This window comes from Ziziphus jujuba, chromosome 12, assembly GCF_031755915.1.
Source record: "Ziziphus jujuba cultivar Dongzao chromosome 12, ASM3175591v1".
NCBI lineage: Eukaryota > Viridiplantae > Streptophyta > Magnoliopsida > Rosales > Rhamnaceae > Ziziphus > Ziziphus jujuba.
The window spans coordinates 1703045-1719462 of NC_083390.1; the positions used below are offsets into that span (position 1 = coordinate 1703045).

Sequence of the window (16418 nt, forward strand, 5' to 3'; positions counted from 1 at the left end):
TAAAAAATCTATGTTCTTAGTCAACAAATTCTTATTAATTTTTATCAAATATCCTTAAAAGATCGGTTTGATATAACTTCTGTAACAAGAGTTTTTAGTTGTAAAGTTTCTTTTAATAGAGGTTATGCAAAAAAAAACTTTGAAAAACTATTGTTTGTTTGGTTATTAATTTAAAAAATACTTTCTGAATTTCATTTGAATGCTTTTTTAAATTTTCTGTATAAGCCCCAAGTAACCTTTTTTGGAAAAATAAAAAATATTTTAGCTTAAAAAAATTTGTTTTTTTAACAAGGGCTTATTGATTTTTAAGCAAATATTCTTTTTTTTTTTTAACCAAAAAAATTTATGACAATTAATAAATACTTATTACCTAAAAATAAACCATACCAAACATACCCTCAAAATATATTAACCTTCAACTTTATCATGACTTCAATATGTTTTCAATTTGTATTGGAATAGTACATTTGTTTTATCAGGTAGAAATCTATCTAATTGTAAAACAAGTAAAGAACCATTTGGCAAATAGATAAATAAATAATCAATTATGAGATTTTATTTTGAATTACGAAAGGAACAAAAAGTAATAAATTGTGAAAAAGAAATTGAACGATTTTACGTTGACCGTTGACTGGTTGTATTGAATATTTTTTTTTAATTGGTCAATGGTTGTACTAAAAAATAAAATGGAGAAGAAAAATAAAACGACCGCGTCGGCTCCGACCCACGTGAATTTTCCCAGAAAATAAAAAAGAGAGAAAAAAGAAAAGAAAGGAAGAAAAAAAAGACATGAAATTATCCACGTCTACCGCACAATTTGAGGCCTTGAATAATTGGCGTAATCAGAAACAGAGCTCTGCATGGTCCAATTCCAACACGCAAACAAAGGAAAACCCACACCGTCTGCGCACATGACCACACACACTTTCCCTCTGCTTCCATGTTTTCAATGCCTTTTCCCCGCTACTTCTTTTCATGGACTTCTCTGTTCTTTTCCCTAATCAATCCCAAGCTCTCTCGCCTCCGTCTTCTTCTCTGACTGACTTCCTCTTTCTTTTCGCTATTTGGGTTTCTCTCCTTCGATTTCATGTTTACCAATGCGATTTCTTCTGCCCATTTCGCATATTTGGGCTCTGAGTTTCTATTTTTTGTTACTAAATGATTTTGCAATCGGCTTCTTCTGCGAGCTTCCACTCCTCGATTGCTCTTCCTCAATTTCGATGCCCATGTGGAGATTCCAACTCTGTAACCAGCCCAAGAAGAACCCAGAATTTCGTTTCGGTTTCTTGCTCCAACAGAAGGAAAAGGCTTCAAATTGCCAGTTTCTCGCATAGGAATTTCAGGTGGAAATGGGGATTTCAGGTGCGCGCGATTTCTTCGGACGGTACAAAGCCATTGAATATAGAGCTTGTGAAATCGGCAAGTCGGGGTGCGAAGAGTTTCGTGGCGAAGCAGTTCACTAAGGAATTGGAAGGTGAAGAATTGGCCGAAGAGTCGTCATCTCCGATTCAATTGGGTTCGAATTTTACGAACTTTCAAGAAGACCCCATTGTTGATAAGCTTAGAACCCAGTTGGGGGTCATACACCCAATCCCATCTCCTCCATTGAATCGAAACATTGTCGGACTGTTCGTCTTCTTCTTCTTTGTCGGGGTTGCGTTTGATAAGCTTTGGACTTCCAGGAAGAAGAAGAACAAATTGGGGGTTGATGAAAACCGTCGTGAAGCTTGGCCACAAGTGCCCACGAGCTTTTCATTGTTTTTGGAGAAGGATTTGCAGAGGAAAGAGTCGGTGGAATGGGTGAATATGGTGTTGGGGAAGTTGTGGAAAGTGTATAGAGGTGGGCTTGAGAATTGGATAATTGGGTTGCTTCAGCCCGTTATTGATAATTTGAAGAAGCCTGATTATGTTGAGAGGGTCGAAATTAAGCAATTCTCTTTGGGGGATGAGCCGTTGTCCGTTAGAAATGTTGAGAGACGGACTTCTCGTCGTGCAAATGACTTGCAGTAAGTTTTAATTTTTTGCAGCTTTAATTCAAATCCAATAGCAGTTTCTGTTTTCATTTTTTAGCTTTTAATTGTTTTCCATTGCCTCTATTTTGTTTTCTTTTTGAAAAAATGCTGATTATTTGACCTCTGACTATGTATTTTTCTCTTTTGTGTCTATGTTGGGGAAGTGTGGGACTTGGGAGGGAAGTAGTATGCATAGTTTGGAGGCAGTAGTCTTTTGTGACATAAAAGTGAAACCTGGAGCTTTTTCTTTGTATGTGTGTCAAACTGTGGTTTTCATTAGATGGGCCAGTCCAATCCTTTGTCCAGTATTGCTAGTTCCAAAAACCACCAAATAATCCAAAATCCTATAAGTTAGCTATATTTTATTGTTGGGACTTGGTACTATTACCAGTTAATTGGCATACCAAACAGCCATGAAATCTATATATAGTATCAGAAGTTATCAGTAATTTAACATTGGCTGTGAAGGGATAATTATTAAATTTATATTTTCTGGCAGTCCGAATTAATATTTGTTGAAGTTTGGCCATCTACTCAATATACTGATTGGAATTGGTTTTTTTTCTGTTTTGGGGATTTGGGCATCCCTTACAATTCAGTCTATGAGATTGGTTTTGGTTCTATACAATTCATAGAGAGCAAGGAATATTGCTGGGTATGAGCTATTGCCTCAATTGTTAGATTTGAATCTTTATACTTCTTTATGGATACTCTAGGTATTCATTATTTTCTTTGAAACTTGTATGCTAAATACTGTAACTAACTGCAGATATTTCCTTTGATTTCATCCAGGTATCAAATAGGTCTCCGTTATACTGGAGGTGCCCGTATGCTTTTAATGCTGTCACTAAAGTTTGGCATTATACCAATTGCTGTGCCAGTTGGAGTTCGAGATTTTGACATTGATGGGGAACTTTGGGTCAAATTGAGATTGATACCAACAGAGCCTTTTGTAGGAGCTGTTTCATGGGCTTTTGTTGCACTTCCAAAGATCAAATTTGTGTTGTCACCATTCCGCTTGTTCAATTTAATGGGTATGTCATAAATTCTCAGCCTTGTCCATGCCATATTTTACAGCACAACTGTCATAAAATACACTATCTTAAAGATACTGATACATATCTTATTATTTTCATCGTTTGTGTCTGCAATGGGCAATATCAGCAATTCCTGTTCTTTCAATGTAAGTGAACTTTGTCTCTCAGCTTTTTATATCCTCTGTTCAAACTCATTTGTCGATGTTTTCTATTATTTTTTATGCATATAAATAAATTAGGTTGCTTTTGACAGTAATGGAATAATTTTTACTTTAATGGTGTTTGATCTATATTTTGTATATTGGTATACTTGTTTTCTTTGTTTTCCATTCCACTCTTTGATGTATATGCTTGACTGCTTCCATTCTAGGTTTTTGACAAAACTTCTCACCCAAGATTTGCCTCGATTGTTTGTACGCCCAAAGAAGATTGTTTTAGATTTTCAAAAGGGAAAGGCAGTTGGCCCTGTTCCAAATGATTTAAAACCAGGGGATATGCAAGAAGGGAACAAGGATTTTGTTGGAGAGTTATCAGTAACCATTGTGGATGCTCGAAAGCTGTCTTATTTCTTCTATGGTAACAGCTATATGCCCTTATCTAGATGTATTTCTCAAGAGACTTCCATTAGGCTTCATGTATTAGTGAAATTTATCTGCTTTTAGTCATTGATATGTTTGCTCCGTTTAGATTTTTAGCTAATCTGTGGTTTGTCCGAATTTTGCATCATATTATTCTTGACTGGATTGCATTGATATTCATGTACGTATCTGGTCAATATTCGCCCAAATATCTCTTGTTGGTTCCTCTTAAAGTTTTTAGATTTGAACTTTCTTTCCAGGCAAAACCGATCCATATGTTGTTTTAAGCCTAGGGGACCAAGTCATACGCAGCAAAAAGAACAGCCAAACCACTGTCATTGGACCTCCTGGTGAACCAATTTGGAATCAGGTAAAGGTCTTTGTAATCCTTCTTCATCATCTGTGTTTAAATGAAGTTGTAAAAGTTTTTGTAAGTAATCATATATGTATGTACATGCTGGCAGGATTTTCATATGCTTGTTGCAAACCCTAGAAAACAAAAGTTATCCGTACAAGTGAAGGATTCTCTTGGATTTACAGATTTAACAATTGGTACAGGAGAGGTAACTACCTTATTCTTGTGGCATTTTTCACCATATTATTCATAAACATAATCATTACCTAAACTGGTCTAAGGCTGGTTTTCTTACATTTATTATCTAATATTGTTGGGAAACAAAAAGTTTCAGAAGAACAGAAAAAAGGGTGTAGTTCTGTAAATCTGATGGTTTATAGAAGAAAAGTGATGTCTATTATGATTATTTTTATATGAGTTGATATAGTCTAAAGCTATCATATGCATGGGTCCATTGGTTCACTGCATGTTAACAGTTTACTTTTACAAATTCACTGTATAAATAGCTTTTTTTGTACAATGAAATTTATAGGTTGATCTGGGATCTCTCCAAGACACTGTGCCAACAGACAAGATTGTAGTATTGCAAAGAGGCTGGGGACTTTTTAGAAAGAGTTCTTATGGAGAAATACTACTTCGGCTGACATATAAAGCATATGTTGAGGATGAAGAGGATGACAAAGCTGAGGCAGAATCCACTGACATTGATGCTTTGGATTCTGATGATGATTTACCTGATTCTTATGTGAAAGAAGAAACAGAGTATTCTAAAGAAGCAGATAAAGAGTCATTCATGGATGTCCTAGCTGCTTTAATTGTGAGTGAAGAATTTAGAGGAATAGTAGCGTCAGAAACCGGAACTACCAAAATATTTGATAATGTTTCAAGGGTAGAATCAAGAATATCAAGATCGCTTGGTCTTAATGATGAATCTGCGCCCCAAGATTCAAACAATAGTTCAGAACGTTCCCAAGGTAATTCTCTGACATTACCTTCAGTTTAATGCTGGTTTGTAAACTTTTATTTTCCCGATGCATGATGAGAAAAACTTGTGATTTGCAGGATCAGCCTTATTTTGGCTTGCTGTGATTACAAGCATATCAGTACTAATTGCGATAAACATAGGTGGTTCAAGTCTTTTCAATCCTTGATATTGCAATGTGCTGCTAAAAAGGAACTAATTTTTTAGTCATTTCCCTTCATCAATTAATTCTTCAAATCATAAAGGTCAGTTCATAGAATTGGATGCTCAAAAACTGTCTTCTTCCATGGCGGGCGGGGCAACTTCTTTTGTTTATATATTGATGGTGGATTCACCAAGAAAATGATAATAGTTTTTAGCAATTGTATAGTTGTTGGCAGAGGAATGTTCTGTTGGCGGCGGAGAATTTTTGCTTCTTATCAGAGCTATATACACAGCAAGTGGAAAAATCATCTTGTAGTGTTCTCTAGTTTTTATTCATAAAACACTTGTACATTTTTCTCTTCTAATTCAGATTTAATTTGTAGTTTTCTACATGATTCTCATTTCAAGAGGAAGTTTAAGGACCCAATTTGATTATTAAGTTCTCCACATTTTTTGAGAAGTGGAAAAACAAGAATTAAGAAGAATGAGAATTTAAATAGTAATTGAGTAAATTTAAATAGAAATTGAGTTATCATATATTGGCACTCTAGTATGGGACCATTTCAACTTGTTTGAATGGTATGCATTGAAATTTAGTTAGTTTGAGGTAGGAGAATACCCGCAGCTTGAAAGCTTTTTTCCAATCTCTTTTAGATTTGCATTTCTCCTTTTATAAGTTTTTCAAGGGATGGATGAATAGAATTATTTGTGCCCTTAGAAACAAAAACAAAAACATAGTAACTTTTTTTTCAAAGAAAATGACAAATCATGATTTGCTAAGTGTTTAATTTTTCTTTCTTTTGTTTGATAAATTTTCAAGATCACATTCTAATTTGAGCATAGACTAATAAGTCCAGGGAACGACAACTTAAATTTTAATTTGTAGGCATTCAAAAAGAAACAAATAAATTTATATCTTTTTTAAAATGGATATTTAGCTAAAGTGAATTTTAAAAATAACCATTTCTTTTTCCTCTTGTTGGTCGTTTCAAAACAAAAGCCAAATCCATGGGATAAATAGGATAATTTTTTTTTTTTTTGGGGGGTAATCTCCTATATATGGAATTAAAAAAGAACAAATTTGTAACATATAAACTGAAATTTTATAAACTAAGAATAAAAAGCAATTGGATTATTATTATTATTTTGCTAAATTAAAAAAAAAAATTCTTGGATTTCAATTTTTAAATTAAGATTGAAAAAACAAACCGAATCATATTATACCCAAATAAAATGGAATCTCCAACTCCAAGTCCCAAAATATAAACAAAAACCCCAAAAAAAAAAAATTAAGATAAAAATATATAATCAAGCATATCAACAATACTAAAATGCTTTTCCAATAAACAACAATATATAATAAGGGGAAAAAAAAAAAGGCAGAAATAATAATAAAATAAACTTTAAAAAGAAAAAAAATAAAATAAAAAAGAAAAAAAAAGACGACGTTCGGTTGTAATGTGAACCACTGTCAAACAGAGGTAAATGGCAGTCAAACCAAAACCCTGGAAAAAAGAAAGTGTACGAAAGAAGATATAGAAAAAAATAAAAATAAAAATAAAAATAAAATACAAAAATACAAAAAAAGAAATCGGGTCGTGCTGGCTCTGTCCTTCTCTCTCTCTCTCTCTCTCTCTCCCAAAGTCTTAGCTCAGCTTCGATGGCCTAATTTCCTACTAGCCCTATTATCGTGGAAATTATTGAATTCAAATTTTTCTTTTTTCCCTTTTCTGTATTTTTTTTTTTTGAATTCGGTCGGTGGATCTATCTATCAGTTTTGTTGATATTCCAAGCAAAGCAACCTTTTGAGTTTCAGAGCCACCACCTGCTTTTTTTCTGCTTTTTGTTTTTGTTTTTTTTTTTTTTTGTATTTCTTTTCCGGCGAACTGTCATCGGATCCGATCTGTTATGGCTTCGGCGAGGTCAAGAACGCCGGTGAAAGAGAATGGCACGAAGTTCGAGGAGGGTCTCAATATTTTCAAGTCTGATAAATTCGATGCTCAGTCTTACGTTCAGTCCCGGTGCTCTCTTAACGAGAAGGTTGGTATTTTTCCGCTTCCTCCGTATTTCTCCTTTTTTAACTTTAGTTTTGAATTTTCATTGACTTTTTTCCTGTGGTATGTTTGGTTGCTGAGAATGTATGGGAAAATGAAAGGGAAGGGAAATTGAATTATTGAATTATTGTTCTCTGGTTTTTTTACGCGTTTTTAGGAATTTGGCTTCTCCACTAAGCTCGGTCTCTGGGGTGTTAACTTTTTTTTTTTTTTTTTTTTGGTGGGTTATTAGTAAAAGGAATTATTAGTATATCATTTTGCATTTTTGGATGGGCGTGAAATATGAATTGGAAAATACGGGTTTATATTTATTTAAGAAAAGAATGTAGAATTCACGTCGCTTTGGACTATCAGGAATTTAGTTTCTGAATATAATGTTCATTGCATTTTCCTCACTCCTAATTAGCACCATTTCCCCCTTAAATTTTACTTAATTTGATATATCTGACATTGAATTGAAAGTATTGGCAAAAAGATTCTTAAATTTGCTTACAAGTGGCAGTTTTCACTGATGTACTACATATATTTTGCTAATACTAGCAAAATTTCTCTTGTTGAACTGTGCCTCTAGCAAAAAAAAATTTTTTTTTTTTTTTTTTTTTAATGAAATTAACAAGTTTATCTTTGGTAAAATCTGCTTCTACAGGAAATAAAACAGTTATGTTCTCATCTGTTGGATTTGAAGAAAGCCTCTGCTGAGGAGATGCGTAGAAGCGTTTATGCTAATTATGCAGCCTTCATACGGTAAGTTGTCCATTGATGGTTGTTCAAAAGATAATGGGGCTACACTATTTTCAGATGCTATATCTTTAGTTTATTTCCTTTTTTTCATCCCAAGAGCAACATGGCCTTTGCTATAGACAAGGTTGTTGTACGATGGTCCATGGTCCTACCCAAATCGCCTGACAGGGGTTCTTGAGATTGAAGTGTAAATTGAAATGAATATTGTAAGATTCTGCAGCCATATTAGAAAACCAAGCAACCCGTTTGTGTAAATAAATCTGAGAAGTCCTCTTAAAACACAGAGAAAGAGGTAAAATCTCAAAAATGACTTGAAAATTTAATCCGAATAGGGCCTTTATACTCCTTAAAACTGTAGAAGTATGATCCTTTTTCTACCGATTATATGGTATGGATCCTCATTCATTCGTCAGATCTGATATCATTTATTTAATAAACATTTATCACGGAGTATATTTAAGATTTTGTATTTATATGTATTTTTTAATTGCAGCACATCTAAAGAGATATCAGATTTAGAGGGGGAACTTTCTTCCATCAGAAACCTGCTTTCTACTCAAGCTGCTTTAATTCATGGTCTAGCTGAGGGAGTTCACATTGATTCTTTATCTCAATCTGTTTCTGAAGGTTCAACTGCCTCGTCAACTTCTGAAGATAAAGAACCTTCTGACTTGGAGAAATGGTTAGTTGAATTCCCTGATCTTGTGGATGTGTTGTTAGCTGAGAGGAGAGTGGATGAAGCATTGGCTGCCCTTGATGAAGGAGAGCATGTAGCTTCAGAAGCAAGAGACACATTGAATCCAACTCTGCTACTTTCTCTGCAGACATCTATTGTTGAACGCAGGCAAAAATTGGCGGATCAGCTTGCTGAAGCTGCTTGCCAGCCTTCTACCCGTGGTAGTGAACTTCGTGCAGCTATCTCAGCTCTTAAAAGGCTTGGGGATGGACCTCGTGCACATAGTTTGCTATTAAATGCTCATTTCCAGAGATATCAGTACAGTATGCAAAGCCTCCGTCCTTCAAGCACCTCATATGGAGGAGCATATACAGCTGCACTCTCACAACTTGTCTTCTCAGCTATTTCTCAAGCTGCTAGTGATTCCTTGGCTATATTTGGTAAGGAACAGTCTTATGCTTCTGAGCTCGTAATGTGGGCCACAAAGCAAACAGAGGCATTTGCCTTTCTTGTCAAAAGACACGCCTTAGCTTCATCTGCAGCTGCTGGAGGTTTAAGAGCTGCTGCAGAGTGTGTTCAAATAGCATTAGGTCATTGTTCCTTGTTAGAAGCTCGTGGTTTGGCACTTTGTCCTGTGCTCTTGAAACTCTTTAGGCCTAGTGTTGAACAAGCATTAGAGGCTAATTTAAAACGGATTGAAGAGAGCACTGCTGCATTAGCTGCGGCTGATGATTGGATACTTACATACTCCCCTGCAACAACACGTCAATCTGGCCGACTTTCAACAACATCTGTTGGTGGTACAACTGCATTCCAACATAAACTTACAAGTAGTGCCCACCGATTCAATTTGATGGTCCAGGTGAATAATTTTGTTCCCATAAATTAGTTAGTTAAGTGAAATGATAATATTTTATGACTCTTCAAGTCTTATTTTTTCGTGTAGGATTTTTTCGAGGATGTAGGACCACTGCTAAGTATGCAGTTGGGAGGTCAGACATTGGAAGGTTTATTTCAAGTGTTTAACTCATATGTGAGCATGCTTATAAAAGCATTACCTGGTTCAATGGAGGAAGAAGCAAATTTTGAAGGTTCTGGAAATAAAATTGTCAGAATGGCTGAGACAGAAGCTCAGCAGATTGCATTGCTGGCAAATGCTTCATTGTTAGCCGATGAATTACTTCCCCGTGCAGCCATGAAACTGTCTCCACTGAATCATTCCAGTTACAATGATGATCTTCGTAGAAAACCCGAGAGGCAAAACCGTCATCCTGAACAAAGAGAATGGAAGAGGCGGCTAGTGAGTTCTGTAGATAGATTGAAAGATACTTTTTGTCGTCAGCATGCTCTAGATCTCATATTTACAGAGGAAGGTGATAGCCACCTTACTGCAGATATGTACATAAACATGGATGGAAACGCCGACGAGCTCGATTGGTCCCCATCGCTTATATTTCAGGTTTTTATAGATATTTGTTTTCTTGAATGATTTTACCACTTGGTGACTACATTCTATTTAATCTAACATAGAGATATATTGTGAATTTACTTTTCTTTTGTCCTACCTTTTGGTTGGAAATTTCTTTTTGTAATATTTCTTTGCTATCTTTGCTACAAATCAGGAACTTTTCATAAAACTGAACAGAATGGCTACCCTAGCAGCAGATATGTTTGTAGGCAGGGAAAGATTTGCTACATTGCTGTTGATGAGACTAACCGAAACAGTCATCCTGTGGCTATCGGATGACCAAAGCTTTTGGGATGATATTGAGGAGGGACCAAGGCCTTTAGGTCCTCTTGGCTTACAACAGGTATGCAATCTGCCATCATTTTCAGAAAAATTGTATCAATTGATTGTTAAATGTTTTTCTATTGTTTGGGTTTGGGACCATAGTATGACAACTGAGAATTGACATGCCAACACTGAATTGAAGCATAATTAGAGTTCCATACTGTAATATAAGAAAAAGTGAAAGTTTCAATGTTTCTTTGCAACATGAGGAACAGCTATTTTCATTCAAGGAGGGTTGGTGGGTAAACTGCTGCACCCTCGTGGTTTTGCAATTGCTGATTCTACTTGCTAAACCCTATGTGAGCTCTTAACTGTGTTCAGAAAGGGAAAGTGGCAGTATGAATGCTACTGGCTGTGCTGGGGGCTGATCCTGCTGTTTTTTAAGACCTATTTGAACTCTTGACTGTGTTGGAAACCCTTGGCCATCTAAACAGACTTTTTCTTTTGCTAGATTATATTTACTTAATGTGCTGATGCCAATTAACGTAAGTTTATATTTCTGACTACACATTACATTACTGGGAATCTTTTCTCTGCTGCGCTTATTGCCAGAATATTGTCGTGAAATGTACAATCTAAGCAATTAAATATAATAAGGACAAACAACATATATAGACACTAAGCTCCTATTCTCATCTCTTAGCTATGGGAACTTGCCACTCCTGGCCTTTCTGCAAATCAGGTGTTCTAATAACTTAATTTTATCTGCTTGCAGTTTTATTTGGATATGAAGTTTGTCATATGCTTTGCTTCTCAAGGCCGTTATTTATCTCGTATCTTGCATCGAGTTGTTAATGAGATCATATCAAAAGCCATGGCAGCATTTGCCACTACGGGGATGGATCCCAATAGGTACTATTTTAACTTAATTTATTTTGCTGCTTTTGGCATGTGCTTATACATTTTGGCTTTCTTGACGCTGAGAGTTAATATTACTATCAGTGTGCTTCCGGAAGATGACTGGTTTAACGAGGTGTGCCAAGAAGCAATGGAGAGACTGAGTGGAAAACCAAAAGGCATTAATGGAGAGCGGGATCTTAGCAGCCCAACTGCCTCTGTTTCGGCACAATCTATCTCATCTATTAGATCCCATGGGAGTTCATAAGGCATTGTAGCTTCTTCCTTGTAAATTAAATGGAAAAAAGAAATCACCATGGACTTGCTGGCAGATCATTGTATTCATAGTAATGTTCCCCACTCTTAACCTCTACCTTTTTTTTTTTTTTCTTTTTTTTTTTTTCTTTTTTTTTTTTCATATTCCTCTTTTTCTTTCTTCTTTCCCCCTCCTGAGGTGTTTTTGAACAACGTTGAATTGCAGTGTTGAGGTTAGGAATTCTTTTTATGTGAGCGAGCGATTGAGTTTGTATATGTTGACCGCATTATTTGATCCTGAATCGAAGTTTGTATAATTCTTTCAACCAATTGTCATTAGATCAATTTGCTCCTACTGTATTTGAAATGCGTTTTGACTTGTGAACGCTTTTCATGCTCTAAAATATTCGAATGAAAAAGAAAGAAAAAAAAGATAATCAAAAAATGTCAATGCAATAGAGAAGCTCAAGCTAATTATAAACAACATCAAGAATGATCGATATCAATATGAACAAGTTTTGGACATTGTCCAAAAAATAACAAGAATGAGGGTTTGGGAGAAGAAAAACAACGGTTAGAACTTGGAAGGATTGGAAAAATGACACGAAAGGCTATTCTTTATAAGTCTTTATTCCAAATTCTTTTGTGAAAATCAGATAATAATAATAATAATAATAAGCCTGACTTGATAAACTTATAAGAAAGCTTTTATGTATAATGCAATGGTTGGATAAGCGAAAATCGAAAATTCTTTTTTGCGGAAAGACATGCCTGTGTTTCAGTTTCACATGGAACAAATCTATCTAAAATCATTCTTTCTTAAACCTTTTACCTTCACTCACACTGTCTCTATCTAGTGCTGTAAAACTCAGTTTTAAGGCATTTCCAGCGGCTAGATCTGCTTCTAATGATCTAAAATTCTTGGTAAGTACTGCTTACAATGCTTTTAAACCCCATTTTTACTCTGCATTTTCTTCCGCTTCAGTTCAACTTGGGAATCGTGCATCTAATTGGTTTGCAAAACATGCTGGTGTTTTTTTTTTTTGCTTCTCTTTTCTCCATTGCTACTTTCTCTGATTTCAACAATGGTAGGGTGACACTTACGTCACGTGCCTTCTTCCATTAGCTCAAGCTGGAACACTTCTGATTCAACTCCATATTTATGTGCAGGAGTAGAATGAACTTGCTGTCCTTGAACCTCCCAGGTTATGATATTTCTAGTGAAATAGGACCTGATAAACGGCCTCTTCAGCCATTTGCAGACCAATGAGTTGAGAACAGTATATTCTCTTGAATAATTTTATAGATATTTATTTTCTTATATTTCAGGTTACTACACTATATTTAATCTAACATAGAGATATCCTGGAGTGTAGTCTTCTTTTTATTTATTTACTTTCTTTTTTATTATTATTATTATTATTTTTTTTTTTTTTTCGGGTATCCTTGGATTGGAAATTTCTGTTTTTAATATTTCTTTTCTATTTTTGTTACAAATCAGGAACTTTTTCATAAAACTGAACAGAGTGGCTACCCTACCGGCAGATATGTTTGTAGGCAGGGAAAGATTTGCTACCTTGCTATTTGATGAGACGAACTGAAACAGTCATCTTGTGGCTATTGGATGACCAAAAGCTTTTGGGATGATATTGAGGAGGGCCCAAGGCCTTTAGGTCCTCTTGGCTTACAACAGGTATGCAATCTGTGATCAGTTTTTCGAAAATTTACATCTATTGATTGTTAAATGCTTTTCTATTGTTCGGGTTTGGCGCCATAGCATGACAACCGAGAATCTACGTGCCAACAATGAATTGAAACATAATGAAATTTCCATACTCTTATATAAGAAAAAGGGAAAGTTTCAATATTTCTTTGCAACATGAGAAACAGCTATTTTCATTCAAGGAAGGTTGTTGGGTAAACTGCTGCTTTTTGTGGCTTTGCAATTGCTGATTCTAGTTGCTAAACCATATGTGAACTCTTAACTGTGTTCAGAAAGGGAGAGTGGGAGTATGATTGCTGCTGGCTGTTCTGGTGGCTGAACCTGATGTTTTTAAGACCTATTTGAACTCTTAACCGTGTTGCGTGTTGTAAACCCTTGGCCATCTAAGCAAACTTTCTTTTTGCTAGATTATATTTAGATGACCAAGGGTTTCCATAAGGCATGGTAGTCTCTTCCTTGTAAATTAAATGAAAGAAAAAGAAAGCACCATGGATTTGGTGGGATTGCAGTATTGACGTTAGGAATTCTTTTTACGTGAGTAATTGAGTTTGCATATGTTTACCGCATTATTTGATCCTAAATCAAAGTTTGTATAATTCTTTCAACCAATTTTCATTAGATCATTTTAATCTAGATTCTAGTTGTATTTGAAATACATTTTCAGTTGTGAACGCTTTGGATGCTCAGACACTTCTAATGGCAAAAAGCATTATTAAAAAATGCAATAAACATAGGTCACACATAATTGTAAACAACAATGAGAATGATCGGTAGAAGTATGAACAATTTTTGACCATTGTTCAAAAAATAATGAGAATGAGGGTTGGAAAATGAAAAAGAGGGATTAGAACTTAAAAGAATTGTAAAAATGACACCAAAGACTACTCTTTATATGACTTTATTTTGAAATCCTGGTTGAAAATGAGATAATAAATAAAAAGCTTGACTTGATGAGAGAAGCATAGATTCTTAAACAGTGCAAGTTGAGCTTTTTGATGGAGGACAAGTGAGACACAACTTGGGATTGCCTGCAAATGATGGTGGAGAAGATTTCACCAAGTTTAATAATGTCTCTGGAATTGAACCAGAGAAGTCATTGTTTGAAACATTGACCTCCTTCAATGAACAAATGTTACCAAGAACTGACAAATTTCCTGTAAACTTGTTTGAGGACAAATTAATGGAAGGGATGCTGGTCAAGTTTGCCAAGCCTGAAGGGATTTCTCCTCTGATGCTGTTGTCGGCGATGTTCATAAATAAAAGATTTGGATTTTCAGCAAACTCTGGAAGAGACCCTGTGAGCTTGTTTTCTTTGAGGATTAGCCTCCTGAGAGTAGTACAGCTTCCCACTTCTGAAGGTATGCTACCTTCAAGTTTATTAATACCAAAAATGAGAACCTTTAATTTCTTTCCAAAGCAAAGATTTGGTGGGATTTTGCCGCTGAAACTATTATTGGTAAAGTCTAGCTGAATTAAGCTGCTGTTAATCCCCAGGCCTTGAGGTATTACACCAGAGAAAAAGTTGTTAAACAATGAAATGTTCTGGAGTTGCTTCAGTTCGGTAACCTCCAAAGGAATTTGCCCTGAAAGACTGTTATTATAAACAAGAATTTCCTGAAGACTTGGAATTTTCCATATGCTAACTGGTATTTCACCAGTTAAACGGTTTTCTTGCAGTTGAAGGTCCTGCAAATTAGTCAGTTTCCCTAATTCACTAGGAATTTCCCCCTCCAGCTGGTTTGAGAACAATTGAAGCATTTTCAAAGATTTACAATTACCAAGTTCAGGTGGTATTTTCCCGGACAACTGGTTCTGTGGAAAGTTGAACACTTCAAGCTTACTTAGTTGGCCAAAGGAAGAAGGAATATTGCCAACTAACTTATTCTGCAAAGCAGCAAACTGGCTTAAACTGCTACAATTGCCTAAGCTTGGTGGAATTTCACCACTCAAATTGTTGAATGAAAGATCCAAGAAATCTAAATTGTTGAGATTACCCAACTCTGAAGGAATATTACCCACAAAACGATTGGTTCTGACATTCAAATAGATAAGATCTTGGAGATTGCCCAAGCTCTCAGGTAAAGCTCCTGTCAAATGATTCTCCTCCAAGGAAAGTTCCTGCAATTTCAAACAGTTTCCAATGGAAGAAGGAATCTCACCTGATAACTGATTTGCTCTTAAATATAGAAGTAAAACCTTGCTCATATTCCCAACACTATCAGGGATTGAGCCACTCAAGTTGTTATTGTTCAGAAAAACATACTGCAAGTTCGGAAGTTGGAAAAATGATTCAGATACTTCACCTGACAGCAAATTGTCAAACAAGCTAAACAACTGCAACTTTTTCAAGTTTTTTAGGCTGCTTGGTATCTCTCCGGTGAGCTTGTTACCAGAAAGCTCTAAATTCTCAAGAACACTACAGTTACTTATCTCTGAAGGTATGTTGCCAGAGAAACTGTTCAAGCTCAAATCAATAGTCTTCAAATGGATCAAGCTGCTGATTTCGTGTCCTATCTCACCAGAGATTCCAGAGCCAGAGAGGTTCAAGAATAACACATTGTTAGAACTATCACATCCCACTCCTACCCATGAACATGGAGTGGAATCTGAAGCTTTCCAACTTGAACTAATGGAAGAAGGAACAGTTTTCCAATGGCTCAGAAGTGACAACAGAGTCACCCCATCAGAGTTCAATGCAGAGAAAGTACAAATAAAACAAGAAAAGCAAAGCAGAAGCAGCAGGTTTTGTAAACAAAGCTGCATTGTTTCTAAGTTGAAGACGAGCAATGCAAGAAAATGCAGAGTACCTTGTTGAGGAATGGTGTTTAGAGTATATGTTTTTATATACTTATTTACTAATAGGTAAAATTGTTGACCTTTAATTTAATTAATTAGATATAATTAAGCCTTTTTTCAAGGCTGCTTTGCTAATTTACCTTGTTTTGCAGTCGACCTATTAATTATGGTCTTTATGTTCCTCAACATATTGTGTCATTCTACCATACATCACCCGTAGGGAATCCGTTACATAATTTCAAATTGGTAAATGTTTTGACTTTCCATTTATTCCCAAAAAAAAAAAAAAAAAAAAAAAAAAAAAAAAAAAAACCACAAAGAAAGAAAGAAAGAAGAAAAATTGTATGACTTTCCTACTGGTTTGGTTTGGAATTTATTAATTTTCATTTTTTAATGTATCTTTCAAGATTTGTTCTTTATTTTTAATCTGTTTAGT

At 35.3% G+C, this 16418-nt stretch overlaps 3 protein-coding genes across 4 annotated transcripts; 2 read left to right on the top strand and 1 right to left on the bottom strand.

Moving 5' to 3' along the window:
• Positions 1-793: 793 nt before the first annotated feature.
• Positions 794-5498, top strand: LOC107428146 (tricalbin-3). Its single transcript, XM_016038619.4, has 8 exons — positions 794-2006; positions 2805-3046; positions 3177-3195; positions 3420-3625; positions 3888-3997; positions 4092-4190; positions 4515-4956; positions 5045-5498. Exons 1-8 carry the CDS (start codon positions 1159-1161, stop codon positions 5131-5133), a joined length of 2055 nt encoding a protein of 684 aa, XP_015894105.2. The 5' UTR covers positions 794-1158; the 3' UTR covers positions 5134-5498.
• A 1164-nt stretch (positions 5499-6662) lies between these two features.
• LOC107428145 (exocyst complex component EXO84B) lies at positions 6663-11789 on the top strand. Of its 2 annotated transcripts, XM_016038618.4 has the most exons (7): positions 6669-7148; positions 7809-7906; positions 8397-9441; positions 9526-10038; positions 10202-10390; positions 11087-11223; positions 11314-11789. In XM_016038618.4, the coding sequence occupies exons 1-7, from the start codon at positions 7017-7019 to the stop codon at positions 11474-11476; spliced, it is 2277 nt and encodes a 758-aa protein (XP_015894104.2). In that variant the 5' UTR covers positions 6669-7016; the 3' UTR covers positions 11477-11789. The 2 variants fall into 2 exon arrangements, with proteins under 2 accessions (XP_060669459.1, XP_015894104.2); XM_060813476.1 differs by lacking the exons at positions 11087-11223; positions 11314-11789 and adding an exon at positions 10587-10954 and having other exon boundaries at positions 6663-7148.
• Positions 11790-12968: 1179 nt separating this feature from the next.
• On the bottom strand, positions 12969-16173 carry LOC107428118 (receptor-like protein kinase). Its single transcript, XM_016038588.3, has one exon. The coding sequence runs from the start codon at positions 15947-15949 to the stop codon at positions 14156-14158; it is 1794 nt and encodes a 597-aa protein (XP_015894074.3). The 5' UTR covers positions 15950-16173; the 3' UTR covers positions 12969-14155.
• Between the last annotated feature and the right edge of the window lie 245 nt (positions 16174-16418).